Genomic DNA, 17546 nt, shown 5'->3' with positions numbered 1-17546 from the left:
GCTTGGAGTTTCATTCATTTGTCCTTGAATAATACTTTTTGACCACTACGAGGCAGAGTTTTTCCACTTAATAAATCCAGCCAAGGGATTGTATTGTTTTCTAGTGCCGTTTTCTCGTCTGGATACAGGTACAGTATTGTTGTCATTGAAAAGATTTTTTTAAGACAATTTAGGTGACTCAAGTCAAGCCGCATTGAAATACCATGAAAAAGCAAATGTGAAAGCCGTTCAACATATTGCGGATGATCATTTTGTTTTATGTATTGCACACATATTGATGAATAAAGGTCATTATTCAATATGTCTGAATGTTAATGTTTCATACTTTTAAAATTCGATACTCCTTGAGTCAATTCATTATCCATGGAAATGAATCGGGAGAGTCCGTTTAGGAAGTCCCGCCCCCTGCGAGCATTATGAGGCTTCATTTGTTTTCACGTGCGTCAATCAAACAGCCATGTCACGATTGTAGCTCAAATCGGAAACCAGCAAATTTAATCTGCTTGAATTCTGTGGATTTATCTTGCAGTCAACCTTTAGGGAGTCGCGTATTTAGCAAAGTGATAAGTGTAAAGCAACGGACGTGTGAGAACGCTCCTTTGCGTGCGTTTCGTCATTGTGTAACGGGATGATGTTTCGAACTAGACGCTGGAACATTGTAAGGCGACGTTAAACCAAAATAAACGGGTGTTTGTCAAGCGACTGTTTTTTTTGTTTTGTTTTTTTTTGCCGGAGAAACATTAATGTGATATCAAGGCAGAGAGGGCGGCGGGGACAAAGCATCCAAAATGATGTCAGGAAAGCATTTTAAGGCGCACGAAGTGAGCTGCTGCATCAAGTATTTCATTTTCGGATTCAACATTATATTCTGGGTAAGTAGTCTCCTTGCTGAAATGATCTTCGAGGCCTGCAACAACATTCTTCAGTTACATGTGCAGTCTGCCATTAATGGAATATTTGAATGATGTGAGAGTCGTTTACCAGCCGCCTTTGGATAATCGTTGCAACAAAGCGTGCTGTTGGGTGCACTTGCTGCCTCCATCAGGCATTGGATCGCTTTTTTTGTTTTTTGTTTTAGTGCACTGCTGTGATAGCTACACGGCCACTGCTTCTGTTTACATCCATCTACCAACACTCAGAAGGTTTTAAGGGTACTTCCATGTTTGTGCGATGCTCCTCTTATTCTCAATAATTGATGCTTAGGACAATTATGAGCTCGTTTCATTAAAGGGTACAAATGGTAAGATTTCTGATTTCTTGGTAGCTACTGGACTGCCCAACAATAACAGAGTTCAACAAAGCTTTTTAGAAAAGTGTAGCTCTAAAAAGCAACAACAAAAATCCAGACCTACCCTTTTGCATTTTGTGTGCATGTGATGTCTTTGAAATGGAACTTTGAAGATTAAACATGCATAAATCAAGGATCAAAAGAACATTGTAGATGAAGGTATGAGTCAAGCGCAAAGATTGTTTTTTTGGCAGGCAGGCTGTGTTTTGGGTGACTGTGAGCTGTGATCGATAGCAGCTTCTGAATGATTGTGTATTCTGTTACCACTTGTGGGAATAAAGCAATTGAAGAGCATTGTCCATTTTGCTATCATTTAAATACAAACAAGGGCGCAATGATTATATTCTTCTTCTCCATAAAGACTTTGATTTCTGAGGAACTAAAAGTGAACAAAAACTCACTAAATATTGCACAAATAACTGGCCTGGTGAAAAATTTGACATTTTAATGTCTCCATACACAAGTACAAAAAAAATCAAAAATAAAAATGGGTCTGTAAAGTGTTTCGTGAAATTGGCATTCAAACAACAACATAGGGAAAAAATCCATTATAGTAGATTGAATTACATAATTTATGTAAGATGAAAGTTTTGGAACCTATTCCCAGAATTTTTATGTCGGTTGGCCACCAGTTGCACCTCCCGCAATGTTTTTTTAAGCTTTTAAGACGTTAAATTGTAGTTGGAGCTGGAACTTGCCGTTATTCGCGCAGTCATGATTTATTTGGGCTTTTTAAGTCTCTTACTGATGTTGCAGACTAAAATTTGATTTTTTTTTCCTGTTCTTTTTTTTTTTTTTAAATGCATAGATGGCAGCCAGGAAAGCCGTTTGTCTCCCAGTACCTATCACGGACAAATAATGTTTTTTTTTCTTATCTCTCTTCCCAATCCAGTTACTCGGTATTGCATTCCTTGGCATCGGATTGTGGGCATGGAGTGAGAAGGTTGGTTTCCATGTATTAACCTCACATACACAGATTCACTTTCATTGCTTGGACATTTATTAACCTTTATTGGACCAGGAAAACTGTCTTCAGTCACTCTTTCACGTGTTATAAATTTATAAATTCAGTACAATAAGTGAATTTTGATTAAATTTGATTAATCCGTTAGATGATTTAATCTTAGTTGTTTTTTTTCCACAGATTTTTTAAAAATCGGCACACAAAACAAAGATAAAGAAGTTCAAACGTTCCAGAAAAATCGTCCCCAAAACATTTTTGTTTGTTTTTGTTCCTGGAAAGTTAAACAAAGACCAAAGGACAAAGGATTGTAAAATAACCAAATGTTCTTCCTTTAATTCAGATCTGTATTGTTGTAAGCATTAAAGGGTCAAAAAGAGGTTATTTTATTCATTGTATAGTTTTTAATCAGTCGATCAATTCATTAGTTATCTTCATGCCAAATAACTCCTTCTCACATTTGCTTTTATTTCCACACCAGGGTGTTCTATCCAACATTTCATCTATCACAGACCTGGGGGGCTTCGATCCAGTGTGGCTCTTCTTGGTGGTTGGCGGAGTTATGTTCATCCTGGGATTTGCGGGTTGTATTGGAGCACTGCGAGAAAATTCTTTCCTGCTGAAATTTGTAGGTGTCTTCATCAAGCTAATTATGGCCAACCTTTGCTTGTCATTTTACACTAGCTCTGATTGTGATTGTTCAGTTCTCGGTGTTCCTGGGTATCATCTTCTTCCTGGAGCTGACGGCGGGAGTCCTGGCCTTCGTCTTCAAAGACTGGATAAAGGACCAGCTAAACTTTTTCATCAACAACAACATTCGGGCCTACAGGGATGATATTGATCTTCAGAACCTAATCGACTTCACCCAAGAATTTGTGAGCTTTCGAGTTTGTTTTTTTAATCCATTTAGTATTTGCTTATCTGAACTGAAAATATGTCTTGTTGCAGTGGGAGTGTTGCGGTGCTTTTGGAGCCGACGACTGGAATCTAAACATCTATTTCAACTGCACCGATTCAAATCCGAGTCGAGAGAAATGTGGTGTGCCATTTTCTTGCTGCACCAAAGACCCGGCGGTATGTATGTCTTGCCCGCTCAGTGTCTTTCTCCTTCCCACGCAGTTCCTGGCCATTCAGTGGAAAATAATCATGCAGCTGTACAGTCTCGCATAGGTCAAGGTCTGGCATGCAGAAATATTTCGACTGCTTGTAAAGTACTTGCAGGGGAAATTGAAAAGCTCCTCCCTGTTACAGATAGTTTGGTTATCTGCGTCCTCCAGAAGCTGGTTGCCGTTAACTATTCAGGCTGGCGTCCAACAGGACATCCAGGCTTCTCTATGTTTAGTCGTTTTGCTCTCTGCTGGCTCAGGGCAGTTTGAATGGAATTTTCTTATGTGCTGCTGAGGGGGCCTTCAATTTCTGAACATACTGTGGCAGTACTTAAGCAAAACTGATTTGGCAACCAATGCTTGTTCTCTTTAAAAAGAAATCATGTTTTTTAGTTTTTGATGGGATTCATTTTCTTCTCCGCCTTGGTATTGTTGTTTTTCTGATTTTTTATTTTTTTTATATTTCAGATGTGTAATAATGCAATATTCACACCAGCCTGTTTATTTTTTTTTTTTACTCTTTTTGTACTCTTAAACTGGTAGTTAAATAAACTTTTTTTTTTCTTAGGAGGACGTCATCAACACTCAATGTGGATATGATATCCGAGCGAAACATGTGAGTATCTCGGAGAAAGATCTTTCATTTGGTTCAAACGTACAGTAAGCGCTGCTTACTGCCATGAAAGCAGTATCGACTTAATTTGCGAATGCTGTTTTCCTTGGTTTTGCTACTGATGTATGAGGTCATTAGGTTCTCCACCCATGAAACAATATCGTTCTTTCAGTAAATTTCGGTTCACTCCTCAAAATCTAGCAGCTGTGTCGCCATCAGTACCGATGTGGTATTACTCATGCTGCAGCAATGCGGTGGGATTTGAAACCCCTCCCCCATCATTAGCTTTGGCCTGACTCCCTCACTTGGATCACAATGTGAAGAAAGGCTGAGGTTTTCTTCCTTTTATTTATTTTTTCTAACTTTAAATGGAATGAAAAATCAAGCACCTTTAACCAGTCCTTGGAGGAAAACAGTATGCTAAATACACTGTGTGAGTAATTTAGTGACAACATTGCCACAAGCTTTCATTTGGAAAAGCTTCAGAAAGCCAAAGCTTACACCGCAATGCCAAGTATACATCAGAGAAACTGCAATGCACGCCGTGACCTGAATGTAAATGTAAACAGACAGTAAAGTGGTGTGTTTGCTGTGGCTCACCGGACATTTCAGGACTCCGAGCAGAGGACATTCATCTACATTAAAGGGTGCGTCCCACAGTTTGAGAAGTGGCTTCAAGACAACCTGACAGTGGTGGCAGGCATATTTATTGGGATTGCATTGTTACAGGTGAGAATCAATGAGTCGCTTTTTGGGGGTAAAAAATCGTAACAAATGTTGATATGTTGTGTGTGTGGTTTATTTATTTTTTTAGATATTTGGCATCTGTCTAGCACAGAATCTAGTGAGCGACATTGAAGCAGTAAGAGAAAGTTGGTACGTTTCTTTATTCTTTCTGTCAAAACATGACCTCTCTGGGGATTGTTTGTTTTACTGATGTCTGTCTTGATGCATATTTTATTGCTGCGGCATGAAAATGTGTCTCATCGTTCAGGACACTTATTACACACAAGAGCATAGAGTATGCTAGCATTTCCTTGTTTACTTTTTAAATTCAGGAAAGGATGGAAGCTGAGGGTGTGATCTTGTGCTTCCTTCCAGAAAATTGAGAAATCAGAGAATTGTCATGTCAGACTAAGGGAGAAAAGGCATTGGATGTCACAGTGTGTTGTTGTATTTTGGGTTGGGCTGTACACAAGTGCTTTTTTTTTTCCTCAATACATTTTGTAATGCATCTAAATCTGCTTCGTATTGTGCAGTTTGTTCACCTAAGGATGCCATATAATCTCCAGAGGCAAGAAGGATGTACCAGGTAAGCCTTACACTGCGCAACACAGACGAACGTGACCGAACCTTGGCACGGTGCACGAGGGTCTGCATCTAATTTTTAGGAGCAAAATTTGGTCTGCAGATAAATGGCTTTGCAACATTCAGGTTTAAAAAGCAATAAAAAAAAAAAAATCACCCCCGATTCAATTTAAAAACACACAATAGAGTTAATAGGTGGCGCCTCAATATACTTTATTTCTCCCCTCAGACTCTTCAGACTGTACACCAGCAATGAGACACTTCAATCAACTTTAATGTAGAAAATGAAGAGACTAATTTTTGTGTAAATACTACATGTAGAGTCAGTTTGTGGACCTATTTCTGGATGACGCACAACCTCTGAAATGTATTGCCGAGTACATTGCGTCAAGCAGTTCAATGCAGTGTGCGTCCATTCTGTTGGTGAAGTACAGTCATTTAAAAAAAAAAAAAAAAACACTTCTCGAAGGGAAGCAGCAGATGCCATGTTGCATTCTCACAGAAAGTACTTTGTATTGGGAAAGGACACAACTTTACACAGCTGTGCGTTTTTTAATGCTTCTTGTATAAAGTTAAGTCTATTCTGAGCAAGCACTGCATGCCTTTTGTCTACCGGTGGGGCATTGGTTCGCCTATCCGTAGTGCTTTTTAAGTATTAGAAAAGATTTGCAAAATTAGTGGCTAGTTCATTTGTGCAATTGGCGGGTTAGCACTTTGTGAAATGATCAATGGGAATTCAAAGTCGCCAAGACTTGCGTAACTTGAGATTTATTTATAGCGTCACCTTATCAGACTGTGACACTCAGCACCTCGTAGTCCTAAGATGGATAGTTTAAGCAGGTATATAATGAAGGGCAAGGTTTTACTATTTTCAACTTGTTTGAATCATCCATCTTGGAGAAACAACAATTTGTCATCGTCAAAAGTCAATCTTAAGCACTTTAATCCTCCTGGAGAAATAACGCTTATTGGGCAAATCAAGCTACTATACTCTTTTAATTCTTCGGTTTATTTTAATGGGGGACCAGTGGACCACTATAGGGGCACTTTGTTTTGGTTTGCAGCAGTAACGTCTGCCGCTCTATTGTCAGCCAGTGGCGTCATTCAGATATAATTTCTCTGTTCACCCTCGCTATTTATTTGTGTTTTTGTTTGTGATCTAATGTGTCTGATAAGGGAAAAAAATGTCCATTGGTTTTACTGTATTTGCCAGTGGGTTTTCATGGAAAATTGGAATTTTCTTTTAAGGCTTGTGTTGTGTTATGTTGTGTAATCTGCTTATATTTGCACTTGAGAAAAATAATTGAACGCTTACACGCGCATAGCATTTAAAAGTAAGGCACACACACCACCAGCATTATTTAAATACTGCAAGAGGCTTTTCAGGGTTTTGCGTTCACATGATAATTTTTGTTATTTTCAAATCACCAAAAACTTCAAATGATTGTTCATGTTGATTGATCACACACTTTCTTACCACTCAGTGCCAAATATGTAAATTCTGCATATTCCTGGTTATAAGTTAATATAGTCTTTTCCTGAATTTTGTTCTGTCTTTCTTGTGAATAACTGGGTTGTGGCAAGATGTATATAAATCTGAATAAACGTGGGTCTTTCTATTACTTCTGTATGCGCTCTTCCCTTCCATATCACAAATGCTCATTATTGCGCAATTTCAGGAGCAATTGTGCGTGAATCCCGCAGAGCTGAAACTGAACGGAAAATGACGTGGCCAATAGTGAACAGGCTGTAAATCAGCCTAATACTGACATCTAGTGGTTAGAATTATTACACCCTACAAATAATAAGTATGAAATGTAACGTCAAACAATACTCGTTGGATAGCAAATGTCAGAAACGTGAACAAAAGCAATTGCACAAACCTTGCTTGAATTATAATCAAATAAATCAATAACTAATGAGAAATCATGGATAATGTGTCCATAAATGTCTTCAGGCAAATAACCCATGCAATGTAAGTTAGTTATGTTGTCTAGCAGTTCAAAATAACTTATTTCATGTTCAAGGAAAAACTAATCACTGAAATTTATGTAACGTGCATTTATTATATCAAACAGGAAGGAGGCGGGACAATGAACCATTAATACTCTTAATACTGTTGTGCGTGACAAGCCTCACTATTAGTTTGAGCACACGCATCATTTTCGAGGGTTAAGATGGTGACTGATGTTTTGCAAGAAAGTACTGTCACTCAAACCGAGGGGACTCATTTTAGTCTTCATTTTTACATCTCATCATTCGAGTCACCATCAAATAATCTGAAAAGCACAACGTTATGAGGTAAAAAGTCACATTGCCATGTCGTTCAGTGTCACCAAAGCACAGATGAATAACGCTTCTACAACACGGCACAAGAGATAATTTGTCATTTAGATACACACGTTTGATAAGAATAGCTTTGTCTTGCAAACCACACGTGACCTTTGGTCAGATGACAGAGCATAACTTTTAGGATTTTGTTTTTTACTCATTTTAACTTAATTTTATTAATCATATATTAGAATAAGTTGGTCTATTTTTATGTGAGGTATTTTTTTTAAATTTATTTAAGTAAAATACTGGTTAAACAACTACTGCATTGTTTTTGTGTTTCAAACATTTCACCCTTGTAATAATTCAGGTTTGCACCCTGAAGGAGGAATAAGTTATGTATTAAAAAAACCAACATTTTCCTTTGTGTTACTTTCATATTCTATCCAGTCTTTTTTTTTGTGAATGTTCATCTCATTGTGCCAAAGTAGTGTGTCATAGGTCATGATATATTTCCTGAACATTACGTGTACTAGATAACGTGCCTTCTCGTCCTGCCAAGACAGAAGTCTTTGTGTATTTCTGACGCAGTCAGCATTCTACAATATGACAATAGTAATGTAATGCAGTACATTTACTCGAGTATTGTGCACCAGTATTTGCATGATGTCATGAATTCTAAAAAAGAATCTGTGTTTAAAGTAACTAGTGTACGCTGTTATGGTTTATGATTTCAGTTTGTGGTATGTATAAATATAGCACATTCATTTGGGTCATTTATTTTAACAGAACTAGCTGTAGACTAAAAAATATATATATATATTTTAATGACATTTGACCAAATAGCAGTTAAAATTACTCAATGCTGATTTAGAAGGTCCAGTCACAACTGTTTCCGAAATGTAACATCTTAAATTTAAAGCAAAAAATCAAGCCGCCATTAAATATAGCTCCAAAGTCTTCAAATTACAAGTCATATATGTCTTTTTTGAGAGTCAAAATTTTAATTGATGTAAATATTGTTCCATGCAGGCAATTTGTACTTGATGATGTGAAAGGCCGTATGTTGTGATTGACTTTCGACCAGCCTGGGGTGTAGTCAGTGTTTTGCTCCAAGTTATCTGGGACAGGCACGACTCTGAACTATCTAAGTGTTATAGAAAACGGATGGATTGAATTGAGAATCATGTGTGAGCAGTTTACAAGTACTATCGTTCAGCGTATACAAAGTAATTAAGATGAATTGCGCCCTCACTCCCCATGCACCCATCAATGCATGTTGATGACCTCCCCCGTGATTTTATGTTTATGTATCTTGTTTCAACACTTAAGCACGAATATAATCCTATGCTAAATTCCCAAGCAACGTTTAAGAAGCTTTGCCATAAAACTGGCGGCCAGCTAAACTTTCTAAAGAGCTGTAATTCGAGTCAGCGGCTGGTTTCACTCAGAAGAGACCTCCTACCATTTTGCAGCAACAAAGTCACAATTGTTCCCTGAGAAGGAAATAAGGAACCCAACATGAGGACGTGTCCCCACATCTACTAGGTAAATGGATTCATTCATTTTTTTTTTTTCGTTTTCATGTAAAGAGAACAAAATTCCTTTATTTATTTTCCAAATATAAAGTGGATGACCATCAATCAGATAATGCCATTTCATTGATTGAACAAATGATTACCTGGCCAGACCATCAACCACTGGTACCTGCAAAGGGGGTCTTGGCTCCACCAATCAATAGCACAAGTTCCTGTCAAATCTGTGCTCATCAGGTTAATGATTTGCTCGTTATCTGGTATACTTAGTACTTGAGCGTGGAGTTTGGAGTCTGCCCTCCCCTCTGATAAAACATAATAGGACAAGCTTTGACTTTCTTTGCCTCCTTTTGGCCCTGTAGTGGCAACCCGCACACACACAAGACACTTTTGTGTGTCACTTTCATCCATTTGGCTGCAGAGAGAACACACAATGTTAACTGTTGCTGTGTTCTGGCTTTGCGCAGCTTTCTGTGTCGCAACGCCAAATGCCAGTGGTGAGTACTTTGCTTTGTATTTCTGCTCAGCTCTGTTTTCATTTGCTAAAGGCTGATATTTCATTCTACAAACTGTCATTTGTTTTATTAGACCGTGTGTCACTCTCAATGTCATCTCAGTCGAGATGCTTGCTGCGAATCAAAAAAAAAAAAAAAACATGTCTCAGTTTTCTAATGACATCAGAATAGCCTGGATTAGGTGATCTCGCTAGACTCTCCAATTATTTGGAGCTTTGATTTATTGAAATCAATCAGTACGTGGTGATGAAATCATATAGTGACACGTCAGTTCATCCTCGCTCATTACCACACTCCTATCTGACAAAGAGCTTGTCATTCATAGCGGAGAGAAGTAAATGTTATCTTCTATCAGGGTGAACACACCCGGTTAAATGATTGAATCAGCTTAGCAATGACTTAAGTTGTGGAAAAGTGAAATAAATTTGGGAAAGGAAAGTTGCATTGCGCTTTGTTGAGTTGTTATTTAACATTACATACTTAGGAGATGGCCTGGAAGGAAGTTTTGTGACACAGGGAGAAAAGTTGAAGTATTCTTTGATTGGACGATTATTCATTTACTGCTGCTTTATTGTACGTTGGTAAGATGTGGTGATTGTGTTTCTTCAGGTGGTGCTGTCGGACCCCAGCTGAATAACAACCAGCTGTACAAATTCAGCTACACCACCGAGGTAGTGTTGAATAGGGCCAAGGGGTCAAAAGTGGGCGGCGCCGGTTACAAGATCTCCAGTGATGTGGATGTCAATCTGGTGTGGAGAGATCCAAGCAATAAGGATGAGCAATTGATCCAGCTGAAGGTAGTCCCGGTTGTCTTTTTCATATGAAACCTCAATGCGTTTCACCTGATTCCATATCTGTATGCTAGATCTCCAACGTGCGAGCGGACCCGTTGTCCCATCGATCTGAGAAGAAGAATGTCCTCCATGGAACCACCGTTGAAGGTCTAATGGGCAAAACCAGATTGGCAGCCCTGACAAAGCCTTTTTTTGTGCACCTGAGAAATGGAAAGGTAAAATCACAACGTTACATGAACATATTTTTAGACAGCATTTGTGCGTAAAAACTGTCTATCCTGATTTTTAAGCTGATTTTTATGTTCATTGTTCATGAAGGGTGTTTCGGCATACCGATGACGTTACCTTTTCTGACACAAGCTTTGTTTCATCACCACTTTAATTTTGGGGTTGTGGATTACGGTTGGGACTAAATAAACTGAGCGCCGTTCTGCCCGTGGAGGTTATTTATGGAAATGTAAGGGGCCAAGAACACACACACACACACACACACAGCAAAAGACACAAGCTGATCTATTTCTGGTGGTCCTATCTGATGTTGTGGTGAATGCCAAATAAATGACATGCTTATAGGGGACACTGTAAGATGATGTCATTTGCTTTGCATGTTGAGAACTTGGAGCCTAAGTAGAAAATATATTAATATGATATATATTACAGTGCGCAATATAAATGAGTGCAAACCCTTTGAAAAGTAAGATTTACTTCAAATTTTCTGTCACACATGAACAATTTTCTAAAAGTTGATATTTATATATTTGTGGGATTTTCTTTTTTATTCAAACAAAATATCGATTCTGATAGGCAATTTGAGATTTCCTAACAAACCCGTTGGGGTGAACTTTATTCTGTACATTACTCCTAAATATGAATACCCAAGTATGTTTGGCTTCAGCTCTACACTTCAAATAATGTGAGTTGCTGATGTCAAAGGAATGCTGACACCGCCATGAAAGTGAATATGAGCTGTAGCCCGATCACCCTGTTGCTACATCTGCAGGTTGAACTGTGGCATTCAGTTTTCCAATTCAAATAATTCTGCTTGCTTTCTGTTCTGTTCTGCAGGTTAAAGCGTTTTATTCCTACTGGGCGGAGCCAGGCCTCATCAAAAACCTCAAACGAGGGGTGTCCAGTTTACTGCAACTGCAGCTCAATACAGGAAAAGTTATTGAGGTAAAGTTTATTATCAAACATGATGTTTGATTAGATCTGATTTTAATAAATTAATAGGAGTAATTGTGTGGAAATAGAATGATGTGTCTGGAAGGTGCACAGTTATATACAAGGTGGAAAACAACCAAGTAACAAGAACAAAGTTGCTGGAGTCATGTAAAACTGCAGAGACTGGATTCACCACACACAGCCAGGTTAGTTAGGCGCCAACCATCTGCCCTAGGATTTATTCTCCTGAAATGTTAACACAGCTATTGCGCTCCATGTCTCATCCTCAGGTTATGGGTGTGACCCGAAAATCTAGCTCTGTCACGGTGTTCACCCTCGAGGATGGTTTTATCCGCTCAGCCGTGGCTGAAGAAAATCACTGGCTGATTGTCAACGCCCACCGCTCTTCGGCTGCCAAAGTTGTGTCCAGGTAAAGACTTTTTGGATCATCCATCATTAAAGCATGAAGATATTAAATTCTCTTTTGGCTTCACAGGCAAAGCTTCACACTAGTGGGGACAGAAGCCGGACCCCTAGAGACCGCTGGAAAAGATGCGGCCGCGGTTGTCAAGTCCATCGATGCCAAGATAGCAGCTGTTGGCATCAAAGCGGAGAAGCTCAAAGCTCAGTGCAAGACTTGTCCATCAGTCAGTGATTCTATTTTTAGATCACGCACTCTACTACTACTTTGCTACAATTGTTCAACTGATAGATATCAATTGGTTTATTAACTCGTGTCGTCTTGCCCTTCTCAGCTCTTTGAACAGTGGCAGGTTCTACAAAAGAAACTGGAGCCGGGAACTTTGTCCAAGGCCACGGCCCCTCGCAGCTTCCTGGCGCTTATTCAGAGCATCAGGAAGTCAAGTAAAGACGATATCCTCAAAGTACTAAAGAGTTCCAGCAAGACTACTCTGTACGTAGCTGTTATTCCCCTCAAACTTTCCTTTCGCTTTTCTTAGCAGAATATTTGAGGTTGACTATTCAGTCGCTTGAACCGTTTCTTTTTCCTCATGGACTATTAATTGTAGTCCTCAGTTGGTGGATGCTGTCACTTCCTCCCAAACGACAGCATCTTTGGATGCCATGCTTGAATTCCTCAACTTCACAGATGCCAAAGGTATGGTTCTGCAGGAGAGGTTCCTTTATGCCTGTGGATTCGCCTCACATCCTAATGAGAGGATGCTACAGACGCTGCTGGTGAGTGGGGGGGGGGGGCAAAACAAAAACTTGAAACTAAACTTTGTTGTACTGATGAGCTGGTGTTCTCACGCAGGACATTTCTAAAGGAAAGATTGGCAGCCCTGATATCAAGGAGTCCGTGGTGATTATTATGGGAGCCCTGGTCCACAAACTGTGTCAGAAAGGAGGATGTAACTTACTGGTGAGCTGCAAGAAAAAGTTTTGAAACAAAAGCAGTTGTATGATTTTTAGTCTGTACAGAACCTGTTTATGATGGGATTTACTAGTCCTTCCATTCAGCTGATGATCTTCAAATTCTCAGACAGTGGTTGAGGTCAAGAAGATGATTCTGGAGGGGCCAGACAGCACTCAGGAAGAGTCCCAGGTCCAGATGTTCCTTCTGGCTCTGAAAAACTCTCTGCTCCCTGAGGCCATTCCCATCTTCACCAAATACACAGAGTCAGAAGTGGGCGCTTACAGCACCATCGCACTTACCAGCCTGCAGAGATACGACATCCGCCTCATAACTGATGAGGTGAATGACCGGCTCGAACTAAGAACCACACCTGTCTGTATAAAATAAAAATAAAAAAGACTCCACTATTCACAAAGAGCAAAAAGTATGTGCAAGTATTTGACAACAAAATATTTATAGTTGCTGACAGTATATTGATGTTAAACACCTATCTCACAATGTTCCCCTAAGAAATTACATTTTGATTTGGGGAAAAAATGTCCTCATTTTTTTTTTTTACATTTCAGATCAAAAAGACGGTGAACAGAATTTACCACCAGAATCGACGGGTTTATGAGAAAAACGTGCGCGCTGCCGCTGCGGATGTCATCCTCAGTAGTAAACCTTCATACATGGAGATCAAGAATCTCCTATTGTCCATCGGACACCTGCCACACGAGATGAACAAATACATGTTGTCTAAGGTCCAGGACATCCTCCGCTTCCACATGCCTGCCAGGTGAGCAACACAATCAAGATGAAATGTTGCTCAGAGCAGATAAATAATGTGGAACAAATGTATGTTCGATTATGACTTTTTTTTCAGCAATGTTTTGAGGGAAGTTATGCAGGATATGATTTCACATAACTATGACCGGTTTTCAAAAGTCGGGTCATCATCTGCATTCTCGGGATTCATGGCACGTAAGTGGTCAACTTTATAAGGATTCATAACTTTTCTTATGACAATATCCTATTATTGGAAGTATTGGGTTACAAACATGAAGTGAAACCGAAAGGATGTATGGAGGAAGTTCCACCTTTCTTAAATGTCTTTCTTTACATTCCTGTAAAATGACTTCTAAAATGGCTGAGATGCTTGGCTTCCCACAGAATCTGCTGACGTCACCTCCACATACAGTTTGGACATTTTGTACTCTGGCTCGGGAATCCTGAGAAGAAGCAACATGAATATTTATGGTGCTAGTAAAGGCGCAGTGCTACATGGACTACAGGTTTGAAGAGTTTGAAGAACTTTGCTGAAAGTAAAACGTTGGGTTGGGCGATCAAAGTGGTTCACCTCTGCTGTGGTCCAGGTTGCAATTGAAGCGCAGGGTTTGGAGTCCCTTATCGCCGCCACGCCAGATGAGGGCGAGGGAGACTTGGAGTCATTCGCCGGGATGTCGGCTCTGCTGTTTGATGTCCAACTAAGACCTGTCACCTTCTTCAAGGGTTATAGCGACCTCATGTCCAAAATGTTCTCCATGACTGGAGAACCCATGAATGTGGTGAAAGGTCTCATTCTGCTCACGGATCATTCTGAGGTATGCAAAGAATTGGTCAGTATAAGTCCAACGTTCGAATTATTTTACGGACCAAGAGCTGTTTGTTTCTAGAATTCTAGAATACGGACATAGGCACATCAATTGCCATAATTACTACTTTGCTTATTGTCTTCCTTCATTCACAGGTCATTCAGTTGCAGTCAGGTCTGAAGGCAAGTGCAGAGTTCCAAGGAGGGTTAGCTATCGACATCTCTGGTGGCATGGAGATCAGTTTGTGGTACAGGGAGTCCAAAACCAGCGTAAATAACAGGTAAATTCCAGAAAGCACACAATGAAAGAGTCCAAAGTCAAAACTAATGCCTTTACATGACCATAACATACTGTAAATAGTTCCCAACCTCGTATATATTACATCATCTGCGGTATGTTTGTTAACAACCGTATGTACAAGTGTGATGGAACGTCTCTGGAGACCTCCACGGCAATTCTTAGAAAAAGAACCTTTATGGTTGTTTCAGAAGTTCCAGCCATGTCACGGCACCTGAAATAGACGCGTGTTGATGTTGGAGTCATGTGAACTTTAAACGCTCTATAAGTGTTGTCTGATTCACTTGTTCCACTCCACATGTTGGAAGCCATCCAGTATTGTGCTTCACACCTATCTGGATTTAAGGGGCTCGCATGAAACGTGACGTCAGTCCTGTCTGGCTCGCTATTTTTGAACATAATACACGACAGCGGGCGCAGCTATCGGATGTCTTCGGTGGGGTTCGGTACTGTTGAATTAAAAGGTGCTGTGCCCATTGACTTTAAAGACATTAGTTGCATAAGTTGAGAGTTATTTATGATGCATTTACTTTAAGTGGCTGTATAAAATATCAAACCGTGTACAGTATGTCAGTGCGGATGCTTCAAAAAAAAAAAAAGAACAGTGGAACTAGAGGGATGTTTGTCTTCAGGTGCTAGTTTTGCGTTCAAGAGCCGAGCTTCTCAAAAGCAAAAGGAGACTAAACCTGCGTGTGCACGCAAATGGCAGAGGCAGGTGAATGGATCAACATAACTGCCTCTTACACCCTGATAATAGACTGACGGCCTATCTATAGACTTAGAACAAACCACACACTCGCAGCCAAAGTTACAGACAGGTGGATTTTTCAATGGGGTCTTATGCGTGTTGTTGCATGTATACGTCAAGTTGCATAGAAGGGATGACGCAAGAGGAGACGTGCACGCGTCACAGTCAGCCATTTTGTTCATTCATCGTGGTGTGTTTTCTCTGTGCCACTCACCGTTACAATGAAATCAAACACTGAACGAGACAAGGATTCACCAGAGAGATGAATCCTGAACTACTGAGCGGTCAAGACAGTGCAAGCGGCTCGTGCCCCTTAACTCAGCGACTAAGATTCGTGGGATTTGTTGGAGTCCACCATAGTTACTTCTAATTGAGATTGCATTTATTCAAATAGCAGCCAAAAATGAATCTCAAAACATCAAAGTGCAATTTTCAGTAGAAGTCGAGTCAAAAAAACGTCTTAACAATTATATTTTCTATGCGCCCTCAACTAGTCTAAACATAGTATTCAGATTTATTTGTTGTGTTTGTGCACCATAAAAATCTACCGTTTTATATCCATCCATTTTGCCTTGTACTTGGTGTGAACTGAAAATGATATCTCATAAGGGTTCAGGATATTACTGTCCTGTCACACCCATTTTGTGGGTTTTTTCGGTTGGCAGCATGTGCCAGGAGGCAAAATGAATTCATATTTCACAAATGCAATATTATTAATACCGTGTTTTGTTTTTAAATAATTGCGGGTAGCCTTTTGAATCAGTTTTTACTAAGCCTTCCTCTGTGGTGCTTTGCAGGGGAGCCTTAGTGGTCTCTGGTAATGTTACAGTAGACATGGACTTCATGAGTGCCGGTTTGGAGGTCAGCTTTGAAACGGAGGCCTCCCTCGATTTCATCACAACTGTCCAGTTCTCTGAGTATCCTTTCCTGGTGTGCATGCAGATGGACAAAAGCACCTTTCCTGTCAGGTACCAGACAATCCCCAATTAACAAACTCTATAACCCCCTCGGAAAAGAGATCTAACGTCCCAATCCTTACTACTTTTCAGCGAGCACGTAAAGAAATACGAGAGCCTGTCATCGGGGAAAAGCGTAGTGTCACAAAAGAGCAAGAAGCTGCTTATCGCCGGCTCCGAATTCCCGCTCCACCAGGAAAACTCAAACATGTGCAAGAAGGTTTTTAACTCCAGCTAGTAGAGGAGAAAGCAGTAACTCCCAGGAGAAAACTCGCATGTTTGGGGCATTTTATATTTCTCCTCTGTGAGGCTTGGGTGCATTTCATCAAAGATATGTCGCATCACACCTCAGCATCATGCCACCAAACACCTAAAGAGACAAACGTGGTGAATGTGTTTTTTTTCGTATGCAATGTTTACATTCCTGTGAGTGAGTATTTAAGTAATCTGATGTTTTGTTTGGAACTTCTTGTGTTGTCATGTTATGGGCTTTATTTGAAAATATATTTATGTTGGGCACGTAACAATACAGTATAAAAAGGGGTTGCAAATGTAATTTTTAGATCAATTGCCTCAAAAATCTTATTTTGGTAAATGTCTTTACTAAGAAGGTGTAACTTGTGTCACCCTTTCCCATTTAAATATAGCACGGACACATTCACCGTAATATCGCATTATTCACCATTAAGGTGTTTTACACGATACATGGAAGATCTGGGGTTAAAAAAAAAATCTTGAAAATGTTTAAATGTCTTTGTATAATTGTTTTGTAATTTTTTCTTTTAAGCTAAAATGACCTTATCGGCTTCTTTGGAGATCACTTTCGGATCGGATGGGTAAAAGCATACACTGGCAACTCCATTTCTGTTGACATACTGCATATTTAGATTTGGAAAAAAAATAATCAAAATAAAAACACTCTATGTTCTTACGTACAGTACCTCCATACTGTTTTTACATCTTCAGGAGACTCATAGAACCTCCCTCCCCTTCTTTATTTTCTTGGTAGTACATTTAAAAAAAAAAAAAAAAAGGTCATGACAC

At 39.6% G+C, this 17546-nt stretch overlaps 2 protein-coding genes across 3 annotated transcripts; both read left to right on the top strand.

Moving 5' to 3' along the window:
• The first annotated feature begins 435 nt into the window (after positions 1-435).
• Positions 436-6900, top strand: LOC147056909 (tetraspanin-5). Its single transcript, XM_085911901.1, has 10 exons — positions 436-872; positions 2181-2231; positions 2731-2877; positions 2954-3124; positions 3198-3323; positions 3924-3971; positions 4581-4697; positions 4783-4844; positions 5228-5280; positions 5506-6900. The coding sequence occupies exons 1-9, from the start codon at positions 789-791 to the stop codon at positions 5238-5240; spliced, it is 819 nt and encodes a 272-aa protein (XP_085768027.1). The 5' UTR covers positions 436-788; the 3' UTR covers positions 5241-5280; positions 5506-6900.
• Positions 6901-9013: 2113 nt separating this feature from the next.
• On the top strand, positions 9014-17433 carry mttp (microsomal triglyceride transfer protein). Of its 2 annotated transcripts, none has more exons than XM_085912908.1 (18): positions 9014-9095; positions 10207-10394; positions 10463-10606; positions 11457-11564; positions 11642-11758; positions 11843-11982; positions 12049-12199; positions 12308-12465; positions 12581-12749; positions 12826-12933; positions 13054-13266; positions 13494-13705; positions 13793-13890; positions 14080-14201; positions 14283-14510; positions 14657-14781; positions 16344-16514; positions 16596-17433. In XM_085912908.1, exons 3-18 carry the CDS (start codon positions 10544-10546, stop codon positions 16738-16740), a joined length of 2328 nt encoding a protein of 775 aa, XP_085769034.1. In that variant the 5' UTR covers positions 9014-9095; positions 10207-10394; positions 10463-10543; the 3' UTR covers positions 16741-17433. The 2 variants fall into 2 exon arrangements, with proteins under 2 accessions (XP_085769034.1, XP_085769033.1); XM_085912907.1 differs by lacking the exon at positions 9014-9095 and adding an exon at positions 9423-9579.
• Positions 17434-17546: the final 113 nt, after the last annotated feature.

Source organism: Syngnathus leptorhynchus, chromosome 5 (genome assembly GCF_054491065.1).
Source record: "Syngnathus leptorhynchus isolate UIUO chromosome 5, UIUO_Slep, whole genome shotgun sequence".
Classification (NCBI taxonomy): Eukaryota; Metazoa; Chordata; class Actinopteri; order Syngnathiformes; family Syngnathidae; genus Syngnathus; species Syngnathus leptorhynchus.
The sequence above is the reverse complement of the archived record's forward strand: the minus strand, read 5'-3'. Positions and strand labels throughout refer to the sequence as shown.

Coding starts and splice junctions, on each gene's coding strand:
- LOC147056909 (XM_085911901.1), top strand. CDS start 789: ATGATGTCAGGAAAGCATTTTAAGGCGCACGAAGTGAGCTGCTGCATC. Junction 3,972..4,580: donor ATGATATCCGAGCGAAACAT/GTGAGTATCTCG, acceptor CGGACATTTCAG/GACTCCGAGCAGAGGACATT. Junction 4,698..4,782: donor TTGGGATTGCATTGTTACAG/GTGAGAATCAAT, acceptor TTATTTTTTTAG/ATATTTGGCATCTGTCTAGC.
- mttp (XM_085912907.1), top strand. CDS start 9,516: ATGTTAACTGTTGCTGTGTTCTGGCTTTGCGCAGCTTTCTGTGTCGCA. Junction 11,759..11,842: donor GATTCACCACACACAGCCAG/GTTAGTTAGGCG, acceptor TCTCATCCTCAG/GTTATGGGTGTGACCCGAAA. Junction 12,200..12,307: donor AGTGCAAGACTTGTCCATCA/GTCAGTGATTCT, acceptor TGCCCTTCTCAG/CTCTTTGAACAGTGGCAGGT.